Source organism: Scomber scombrus, chromosome 7 (genome assembly GCF_963691925.1).
Source record: "Scomber scombrus chromosome 7, fScoSco1.1, whole genome shotgun sequence".
NCBI classification, from domain to species: domain Eukaryota; kingdom Metazoa; phylum Chordata; class Actinopteri; order Scombriformes; family Scombridae; genus Scomber; species Scomber scombrus.
In genome coordinates, this window is record NC_084976.1 from 20,091,072 (window position 1) to 20,103,223 (window position 12,152).

The window sequence follows — 12,152 nt, forward strand, 5'->3', positions numbered from 1 at the left end:
CCGAAGCCTTTAGGGACCAGAGGAGGTACAGTATAAGCGAGACAAAGTGAGAAAGTGTGTTAACGAGGGCACCACGGGCAAGGAGGACGGAGAAAACTACTCCAGCCTGCAGGAGATCACAGAGGAGTCCAGAACCTGGAGGAAACAGAGAAATGGTATGTTGGGTGTGTAAGAGAAATGACGTGTGTATGAGAGCCAGAGGTGGAACTTAACTAAGTACATTTACCCAAGAATGGGGCTTGTGCTTCACTTGAAGTCTTCTATGATATTCTACTTATTTCACTGCATATCAGAGAGAAGTGCACTTGTTCTTTACTGCACACAGGGGTGACACAATTAGCAATACCACAATGAAAAGATACTACATTACAAGTAGCAGTTCTGCTTTGAAAATATTTCTTAAGTAAATTTACAAGTACTACCAGCAAAATTGACTTAAAGTATCAAAAGTAAAAGTACTCATTCTGCAGCAGAATTACACCTCTCAGTGTCAAATTATTATATATTATTGGATTATTATTTCTCATGGTTGGTTGTGTTGGTGTCATGTTTCTGTCCCAGTCTGGCTTTACATATCTCCACCATTCCACCTGATGCTCTAGACTTTTTCTCTGTTTGTTGAACTGGACTGAGGAGAAGGCCCTAGTTCTAGGAAATTGAAGTTTGATTTCACACTAGTGAGTTGGTGGGTGGGTGGTGCTAATTTTGAGCCCTGAATACCTAGAATGTGTACTTCAATGGTAATTTGAGAATTAATAAGCGATGACTCGATGAGTTATTTGGCCATGTGTACACAATCTATAAAACAGCGCCTCAGTCTCTAAAGTCATAAAATAGTCAGACGTCTAAGATGCAGCAATTTATACAGCAGGCAGTTCCCTCCACACGTCTTCTATATTTACATTCAGAGCATTTAGCAGACGTTCTCATTCAGAGACTGACAGGTGTTTGTTCAATTCTGAATTCTCCATAACTCATCCTCAACACAGTATGAAATAATATGTTTGTTAACATTTGTTTCTGTAGATTTGAATAATTTGCATTTACAGCCACTGTGTGCCATGTACGAAGAACCGCATCATCATGAAATTGTGTATAAAAGAGACTGCAGGTTATAGTGTACTTGTGTATTTATTCCCGTCACAACCTTGTCACAGTTCCAATTTTAGTTTTTTTAATTAATGTCAGGAAGTTGAAGCTACTTGCTGTTTTTCCATCTATTTTTAAAAACCATTCACTCCAGTTCTGACTCATACGCCCACATAATGTGCTATGTCATCTATCACACATCTGTCATATCCACTATCAGTTTTTCCTCTCTTAACAGAATTAGGGAGTGAAGAAACTACGGGGATTATGCAATGCAGGGCAACAGTAAAACACCACAGCAACAAGCAGAAATACAGCACACTGGGCCAACAAAACAGAGGAGACCCCCCCCCCCCCAAGTTTTGATTATCAGTCTCCTTTCCTTCAGAAAACACAGTCAAATTGTTTAGTTGAAGGTAAGTCATAGTTTAACACCACAGCAATTCTCAGAACAAATTTGTTTAACACTGCAGCAGTGGTGTAAGCAGAGGGATGTGCCTCGATAAATCAACCATCAGGGACAAATTTAATTTCAAGGAGAAATATTGCTGCTTGGTGTACAGAGATACCGAAGCCTTTAGGGACCAGAGGAGGTACAGTATAAGCGAGACAAAGTGAGAAAGTGTGTTAACGAGGGCACCACGGGCAAGGAGGACGGAGAAAACTACTCCAGCCTGCAGGAGATCACAGAGGAGTCCAGAACCTGGAGGAAACAGAGAAATGGTATGTTGGGTGTGTAAGAGAAATGACGTGTGTATGAGAGCCAGAGGTGGAACTTAACTAAGTACATTTACCCAAGAATGGGGCTTGTGCTTCACTTGAAGTCTTCTATGATATTCTACTTATTTCACTGCATATCAGAGAGAAGTGCACTTGTTCTTTACTGCACACAGGGGTGACACAATTAGCAATACCACAATGAAAAGATACTACATTACAAGTAGCAGTTCTGCTTTGAAAATATTTCTTAAGTAAATTTACAAGTACTACCAGCAAAATTGACTTAAAGTATCAAAAGTAAAAGTACTCATTCTGCAGCAGAATTACACCTCTCAGTGTCAAATTATTATATATTATTGGATTATTATTTCTCATGGTTGGTTGTGTTGGTGTCATGTTTCTGTCCCAGTCTGGCTTTACATATCTCCACCATTCCACCTGATGCTCTAGACTTTTTCTCTGTTTGTTGAACTGGACTGAGGAGAAGGCCCTAGTTCTAGGAAATTGAAGTTTGATTTCACACTAGTGAGTTGGTGGGTGGGTGGTGCTAATTTTGAGCCCTGAATACCTAGAATGTGTACTTCAATGGTAATTTGAGAATTAATAAGCGATGACTCGATGAGTTATTTGGCCATGTGTACACAATCTATAAAACAGCGCCTCAGTCTCTAAAGTCATAAAATAGTCAGACGTCTAAGATGCAGCAATTTATACAGCAGGCAGTTCCCTCCACACGTCTTCTATATTTACATTCAGAGCATTTAGCAGACGTTCTCATTCAGAGACTGACAGGTGTTTGTTCAATTCTGAATTCTCCATAACTCATCCTCAACACAGTATGAAATAATATGTTTGTTAACATTTGTTTCTGTAGATTTGAATAATTTGCATTTACAGCCACTGTGTGCCATGTACGAAGAACCGCATCATCATGAAATTGTGTATAAAAGAGACTGCAGGTTATAGTGTACTTGTGTATTTATTCTTGTATATTCTTCCCCAGCCAATCAGCTCCTTTCCTGTTCTCCTTTTCCACCTGCATCTCATCCACACATCAGTTTAGTTTGTATTTAAGTCCTGGTTTTCAATTTAGGGTTATTGAATCCTTTGTTCTGTATTGTTCAGTTTTGTTCTGCTCCCGAGGCTAAATAAAGACAATTCTTCAGTTCAGACTGGCTGCTGTCTCCTCCATTTGGGTCCATTTGCTTGCTACTCCTAACTGTTAGAGATAATTCTACCTATTTTTCATACTTTGGTTGTTTAATTTACTTTATTTACAATGTATCACATTTAATTTGCTCATTATATGGTTTAGACAATTTAATCTGCAGAGTAACAAGTAACTATCTCTGGCAAATAAATGCAGTGGAGTTGCTCTAAAATGAATGCTGAAATATAAAACAGCATAAAAATGTAAATGTGAGAAGTCTGTGCTAAGAGAGGCACAGCAAATAATTAATGATCTCTGTAACATTCCTCATTCTGAATACGAGCGTTTACCTTCTGGCTAAACTACAGGTCTCCTGCAGGTCTCAGTTCTTCTAAATCAAGGCTGAAGACTTTTTGCTTTGCTGCTGCCTTTTATTAAATCAAACTTGAGGGTTTTGATTAATATCTTACACTTCACTGTAACTTTTATTTCCCTGTTTTTTCAGATTCTATTTTACCTTCTTTTTTTAAATTTCCAATTGAACACTTTTTAATTGTATTTAAATGTCTTTTTATATTGCCTTGTGCTTCTCTTATATTTTGTCTTGATGCCTTTTATGCTTTATGTAAAGCACTTTGAATTGCCTTGTTGCTGAAATGTGCTACAAATAAACTTGCCTTGCCTTCAGGCTGATGGTTTTGAGTACCAAACTGCAGACTAATCTGTTATAAAAACTCATTTGTCCCATTATCCATTAGGATTTTAAACAGCAGCAGTTCAAAGCTGTGTTGGTATAACACGACATGGAGCACTCTGCAGTTGGTCTACATTGGTATGTCCAACACTTAACTTGTTGTTCTTATGTTGCAGTGCAATATTCTGGTACAATGCGCAATACTAGTGCAATATGATTTCACTGGTTTTGTAAGCTGTAGGGGGCTTATTGATTTCATTGGTCTTATGTTTTTTTAATGTATGAATGATGTAAGTCAGTGGTTTTCAAAGTCTGAGAAAGCCCCCCCTCTTAGTTGACTTGATTAGTTTCTCTGAATTCCTAGATACCAATGGGATCATGATGTTATTTAATCCCATAGACACTCAACAATTGAGCCAAGATAGCCTTATATTGCTGTTTGACATACTTCAGACTACACCAAATACATAAAGAAGTCATTCTTTTGTTTGTAACTCTGAGAAAGTGATTAAAAAAAAATCTATATCTATATCTTTTTTTTTTTACTCTACAGATGTGACAGCTGTAGTTCAGTTAAGATTTTACACTAGGACCACATGATCAGCTTATAGAATATAACGCACTGCTAAGGTTAAACTACCCAGTAGTAAAGTTGTTAAAATTAGTTCCACTTTGACCAGCTACAACATTAAAATGCTGCTTACATGCTAATGCATCAATAATAATATTTGATGTTAACTTATTTAACAAAAGCACATCCCACACTTCTCTGCACATATTAAAAATGTGAATAAATCTTTGAATCCTGATGTTATGATGTATAATAATATAACACTTCAGGACCATTCTGCATAATGAGCTACTAATACTAATGTACTTTTCTTTTTTATGACAATACATCTGTGGTGTTACTTTTTATTTTGAATACAGGACTTTTATGTATAATGGTGTATATTTACAACATGGTATCACTTCTACTCAAGTAGAAGATCTAAAAACTAATTTCGGCACCAGTAAAAGCATGTTAGACCATGTCATCTCATTACATCTATTTCTTGTGTTAGTCTGAGATTTAAATAAAAATAATATCCACTTGCCGTAACTTTCAGCAGACACTCTAGAAGGACCTTTTGGGAAAAGTAAATGTTGTGAAGCTAAATTCTGGTAAAATGGCTCCTCTCTACAATCTCCTCAAAGTCTGCACTCAATGCCACACCAGAGGATTAAAAATGGTGAATTGACAGCTACCATGCTGTGGGCTGTTTTTGTGTCTAATCAGGCTCCCAGGGACTGAAGCGGGGCATTCAGTGTTTGAGGAGTCAGCGTGCTCTCCTGATGCGTATTGGCTTTTTGGCCTCCGTCCGCGCCAATATCATCCTCACTGTGCTGTGTAAGTATAAACACTGTCTCACCACCTCTCAGTATGTGTGGTGTACCTGTCTGCCTGCCTTCCTGTCTGTCCGTCCGTCCGTCCGTCCGTCCCTCCGTCCGTCCGTCTGTCTGTCCGTCCATCCACCTGCCTTTCTGCCTGCCTGCCTGCCTGCCTGCCTGTCAGTCTGTCTGTCTGTCTGTCTGTCTGTCTGTCTGTCTGTCTGTCCGTCTGTCCGTCCGTCTATCTATCTTGCTGTCTGCCTGCCTGTCAGTGAGTCTGAGTCTACTTCTCACTCTTGCTGATTATTCTCTCTTTATTTCAGCTCAGTGTGCCTTTGGACACCTATAATTGGCAATAAAAAAGATAAAGCGCACTCTCCAGTCCAGTGAGGGTCATGTAATAGAAAAAGCACAAAAGTCCATAATTGTGAAATATTTCTCCTGCAGGGCCAGCCGTCTCTGGCAGCTCATCCTGATAATGTGCTTGTGAGGAAACTCTCTCATTTAAAACAAACACCACTGATGCTGTACATGCTTGATCTATTACCACCACCAGCCTTCTTCCTCACGCACACACACACACACGCACACACGCACACACGCACGCGCACACACACACACACACACACACACACACACACACACACACACACACACACACTCACTAAGAGGGTATTGAGTACAATTTTACTATCTGAAAATGATGACTCGCACATGTTGCAACAAAAAAACTAAATAAAACAAAATGTCTAACCATTTCTGTTCTGTATCTGTAACATATTTTATTCTTGAAAGAGAAAAAACAGATTTAATTAGATGTTATGAATATGGTGTAGGAAGCACACATTATGCACTGAATCATCCTTTAGTGACCAATAGTTCATAATTAGAGCCGGGTATCAGTACTTGATATCTTAAAGGTATTGACTGAAATAACACAGTACGAAGTAGTAATGAAACTTTTCCAGTCAAATGCTACCTGCATTTGGTCCTTTTTGTACCCACATCTAGAAAAAATGAGCATTTGTTTGATTTTGCTTGCAGTCACCCCAGTTACACTGCGTTCCCAAGCATTCTTTGATTTAATGCGACCTGTGATTGGCCAACTACTGCTGCAGCTTCAACCCATATAGGTTGTGGTGATAATACTTCATTGTACAGTTTTGTACGGTTAAATAATAAATATGTCAATAATTTGAACACTTTCAAAATTATTTTTATGGAGAGGAGTGACAGCATTATATGCAACTGGTTGTTTCCATTCACATTATTGGTATCGGTATGGGTTTATGGGTACTGGTATTGTACTGGTATGGTAATTTTTTAAATGACACCCAATACTGGTAATACAAATATTTTCATTTATTTCAGGAAGACATGCTTTTATTTGCTCTATTAGCTGCACTGTAAACACTTTTGTTTGAAATCTCTGCACATTTTAACATCTGATCAAACACTTAGCTCGGAGTACAATTTGTTGCCAGCAGATTTTCAAACTTTCCATGATTTTGAGGACTTCTTAACCATGTTGACTCAACAGTTTAGCTTGATGTTGAAAACAGTAGCTGACTAAACACGTTTGACTTAAGGTACTCTTACTTAAACTGGACATGCATCTACACTTCTACGGCAACCGAGAAAACTCAATTTACTGATGAGGGCCATATAATATTGTAGAAAGCTTGAGAACAACTGAGTAAGTGGACATGGGTTTATTTTCTCAGCTGCTGTTTCTAAGGTCTACTCAGTCTGTAAGCACAATTTAAAAATCTGTTCACAGCAGTGGTGTGTTACGTGAAGAAATTAACCACACTTTAGTCTCACCACAGCACCTGCAGCTGTGTTTTGGCATTTGTAGACTTTCCAGGAAATGTTAATGTCATTAGCTTTACCAGTAACTTTCACAATTTACATGCACAATTGACATCATTCACTAACCACAATGACACTCTCAGTTTACAGTTAATCGACATAATCATAAAGATTATGTGAAAGGAAATAAAGGTCAGTAAACTTGACTGCGAGTTCTTCTGAACCTGACCAGTGGTAATGCTTTGTCATGTTTCCAACTCATTCTGAGATGTTGTTTGTGTCTATATGATGTCGTCATGCTGGTATGTGGAACTGAAAGCCACACAAATGTCTTTTTATTTATGATCAATGTTATATATGTTCTTATGAAGAATTACTGAAATATTTGTTTTTATTTTTTGTAAGCACAGAGGAAGTGGCCACATAAAGGAAACTCAAACGTGGGAAATATCTGGCAACGAAACCACAGTCAGTTCACATTGTAAATGATCATTTCTTTCAGCCACAAGGGAGCTATAAACTAAATTATTCCAGCAACAGCAGCAATACAATCTTAGAGAGATTCACAGACTGAACCAAGGAGCAGCATGTGTTTGAAGAAGGAGAACGTAGCAGTGGATAAGAAAACACAACAGTATGAAAAAAAAATTAGTTTTTTGCCAAGCTGCAGTGTGGCTCTTGGGATGTCTGTCAGTCCACGCCTTTGATCCAGACTGAAATATCTCAAATGTTGTACATTCATGGTCACCACAGGATTAATCCTACTGACTTTAGTGATCACCTGATTTTGTATCTATTGCCACCCTGAACTTGACATTTATGGTTTTGACTAAAATTTGGCAGCAACTCTTAAATGGATCACAATGCAATTTGGTTCAGCCATGGATGTGACCCACAGGATGAACTGTAACAACTTCAGTGATCCCTCAACCTTTCATCTAGTGGTGAAATTTATAATTTGTCAAATAGTTTGATGGAAACATGTTGAGATTCTGCTGGTTGAAGCAAAAAGGCAGAGACTGATTTCAGTGAGCGCCATGTTGTAGGGCGATTCAGAAGTATAAACTGTTATGCACATTTGTTTTAAGGTAAATCTGGAGGAGAAGCTACTTTAAAACATCATTTTTGATTTTAATAATATGATCAAATACCTAAAAAACTAGTGACATTTCCATCATCCTCAGTACTTAGTGTTTAGTGCTAATTAGCAAATGTTAGCATGCTAAAACTGTATTAAGATGGTGAACTTGGTAAAAAAATTACACCTGCATCAACATTGTAAGCATGCTAGTGTTAGCATTTAGCTCAAAGTACCACTGTACTGCCTGACAGACTCACTCTATCATCAGTGATTGGCAGGCATGTAGCATGTGTTCTCCTGAACTCTGTATGCATCTGTGGGTTTGAAGCTGAACTCTGTACAGAGATGTTACATCCTGCAGTGTGAGGAGGACTACACCCCCCCTGGGACAGAGCTGCTAAGAGACAGGTGACAGGATGTAGATCAAACATGTGCATGATCTTCATCTAATGCTCCTCTCATCTTTTCATCTCACTCTCCCTCATTGACAGTCAAGTGGTGTAAGGAATGTCCAGGGGGATGGCTTTATGTTGGGGATCAGTGTTTCTACTTCAGCAGGGACAAGGTGGACTGGCTGAAAAGCAGAGACAGCTGTGCAGAGACACAGTGCAGCAGCATGAGAGGTTGTGTCTGTATGTGTGTGTAGTGTGGCTACACAGATACTGAAATGCGCACAGCTTATCCACAAACTGCATAGACAGAAAATAGCACTTAGTCTGTGGTGCCCTGCTGACCAGCACAGGTGTTCTCATTCCCCTTAATTGGGCCTGTTGCTGTGTGCTGTCTGCAAGAGAGGAAAACTAAAAACATGAGGGTGTGTGTGTGTGCGTTCAAGTGTGTGTGTGGGTGGTCTGTCATAGGCTACTTTTGGGGACAAATTTCAGACTGAGGACCAGTTAATTGGGGATGGCGTCCAAATGGGGACAAAAGTTGTGTTCCGAATTGGAAAAGAGCTGATTTTTGGGTCAGTGATTAAGGTTAGTCTCAGGCAAGTAGTGGTGATGGTTGGGGTTAGGGAAAGCTTCTAGAAAATGAATGCAAGTCTATGTAATGTCCCCAAAAGTGACCTAGAGCAATTTACGTGTGTGTGTGTGTGCGCGCGCGCGCGTGTGTGTGTGTGTGTGTGTGTGCATTGATGGGAACATAAATACATCTTTGTGAGCCAAGGTCACTTTACCTGTTGTTTACTTCTGCAAAGGCACAGTCTAAGATTATAAGGTAGATTTAAGTTGATAGGACTTTCTCCACAGCAGACATTTTGACTCGTCAGGTGTCACTAATAACTTTAAAGATGGCTCTGTTTTATTCAAGCGTCCCAGTCAGCCATGACAGTGTGACAGTGAGCAAGCATTCGCAATAAACACATATTATGTTCAGTACATCCCCATCCCCAGCCCCAAGGGATGGGGATGCATTATGTCAAGAGAGGACTAAAGGAGCCAGAGCCTCTTCTGTCGGGGCACTACTATTATGGAATAACTTGTGAGAGAATCTCGGGCTTGTAAATTCAGTAACTCCCTTTAAGCTGCTTCTCAAAACTCACTTTTATTGTAAAGCATTCTTATCATCTTTATTTATTGATTTTTTCATTTTAGTTTTTATTAATATATATGTGGGAATGTGTGTGTATATATTAGTAAATATTTGACATTTTATTCTATCCTTTGTTCCTATTTTTGTCTTGAAAAGTTCTTTGTAATTGCTGGTTTTGATATGTACTTTATTATTATTATTGTTTTGGCTAGTCCCTTTGATGGCTAAGAGAAGGAAAAGGATGGAAAATAGAAATGAGTGGACAACACAATACTGCAACACAAGTCAAATCTAATTGTAATTACATAATCCAGATGACAACAAAGGTTATCTCATGGCTCTGTTCACAGGGAGCAGGTCTAGACCTCTTTATTTTACAAAGACCTAACATTTCCTGGTGGTGACAGGTGACAGCAACAAAGAAAAACTCCCCTTTAATGGGAAGAAATCTTGAACAGAACCGGGCTCTGGGTGGGCGGCCATCTGCCTTGACCGGATGGGGTTGATACATTAAATGTTAATTATACTGGAGAATACCGAGCAGAATTACAGAAAACAGTCCTAGAGGAAATATAACCTTCAGAAACAACATAAGCAGTGTGATGTATAACAGGTGCAAAGTAACATTTACAGCATATAAATGAATGTAAAAATTCATATTTTGAAGACATGGTTAGATGTCTTGGGGTCCACACATAAAAAACACAACCTCAACACACTACATACAAGAAACAGTCAGACAACACAACCATCATAACTCTCACCCCAAACCCTGATTCACCTCAGACCCTAAAAGAACACTGTAAATATGTAAAAGAAAATCACTCCAATAACAACAATGATAATTATAATAGCAATAAAGAGATAAAACAAAATAAAATAGAACAAACCACAACACAATTTCCACCAGAAAGGAAAGCACTCAGGCGGAAAATTGAAACAAACAGAACAGAAAAGGCTCAAACAAAACAAACCAAATAAGATCACTCTGAAGGTCTGCATTGGAAAACAAGAACAAAAGACACACAGTCAAAAACCAAACAAGTGCATTAAAACAAGTTTTTCTGGTAGGTTTTTTAACAAACATGGTAGCATATTCCAATATAAGGTAGCTCTGTAGAAAACCTCTCACTGCATAGCACAGGTTTGAGGTGTAGGTACCACTACATGATGATGATGAGTTAGTTTGACCATATGATATATGAAATCTTAGAGTGTAAACTTTTAGGCTTGGACAAAGAACAAATATTAGGAAAGAGAACTAGGAGACTGCTTAAAAATCTGTCCTCAACATTTAGTAAAGACAGAGCATCATGCTTGCCCTCGACACTCACCCTGTATGAACAGTCAAACGCTGGATGTGCAGCTTTGTTCTGCACAAGAAGGTGCTTTCTTTTTTTAGTTGCACTTGAGCAAACTACCAAGCAATATGAGCGATTGTAAAACTTGCGTGGTCAGTCGGGAAATAATCACACTTCCTCATGACTGGCACTGATCGTCCTATTTTAGCTGCAGTCTTATAAACCAGTTATTGTAAGATTAAACCAGTTTATGACTAATCTGAACAATTAACACTAATTAAAAAACAGTTAATCTCTGGCTTTCACCATTAAAGCCTTCTTAAAACAGTTTATCTATGGATTCAACCATTTAAAAAACAGTTTAAACCAGTGTGTCTCTGCCTTTAACCAGTTTAAAACCATGTTAAGAGTCAAAGTTCATTGACCTTGGAAACAAATTTGACAAAAACAAAAACAACTAGGGAAGCTGTTGATCCAGAGTGACACCCAAAAGCTTCACTTCGTGGACCTGCTCTAAAGCTGTACCCCTCATTGAGAGGGAAAGAAGCAGATCACTCCTCAACGCATGATTCAAACCAGAGATGATATGTTTTGTTCACTTTGCAGAACTTCAATTAGTTAATTTAGACTATTGGTGGACTTATACTATGTAGAATCATCGATGTCATGTATGACTTATTTAACATCAGGCGTAGGTCATTGGTAAAAATTGAGAAGAGTAGAGGACCAAGGCAGACTACCATTAAAGTAAACATACTGCATTGTTAAGTACCCTTTCATTCACTTGACATAATTTATTATGAAGCAGTAAGCTGATTTTTAAACAGTGTTTTATGGTTGATAATGTTGAAAGCAGTACTGAATTAAAGTAAGACAGCACTAAGAATTTTTTTTAATTATCTATTTGACTCAGCCAGTCATCAGTCATCTGTGTTAAGGCCGTACATGTTCAGCGGCCATCTTTGTATGCATGCTGAAACTCAACATCAAGGACAGACACAGAGACAGAGAAATAATTCAAAATTTGACAGAAGACTAGTCTTTCCATAAGTTTGCTAAGAACAGAAAGAATATTAATAGATCTCCTGTTCATCCCACTGTAGGTTTTTAGGTATTGGAATGACTTTCCATGCTTGAGGGAAAACACTTTCCTTCAGGCGAAAGTATAATTCTTATTAATTTACCATCAGTGTTCTCGAGTTGTTTATTGTTTGTTTTTTTACTGAGAATAGAAGTTTTTTTTTACATCCTCCAGTTGTACTTGTTTGAAGTTAAACCTGCAATCTTTCTTTTGTATGATAAATTCTTTAATTAGTTATACAGATAATTTGTCAGTTATTCAAGCTTATACTGTCAACTTTATCAATAAAGAAATCATTAAAATTATTGGCAATTTTCGAG

The 12,152-nt window shown here is 38.2% G+C and overlaps 1 protein-coding gene across 1 annotated transcript; it reads left to right on the forward strand.

Annotated features, from left to right (window-relative positions):
- The first annotated feature begins 725 nt into the window (after positions 1–725).
- On the forward strand, positions 726–9,254 carry cldc1 (C-type lectin domain containing 1). The gene is given in 8 exon segments (XM_062423121.1): positions 726–740; positions 1,671–1,812; positions 4,933–5,043; positions 8,186–8,223; positions 8,225–8,296; positions 8,298–8,325; positions 8,409–8,540; positions 9,229–9,254. Coding segments are annotated over 8 exon segments (564 nt in total).
- Positions 9,255–12,152: the final 2,898 nt, after the last annotated feature.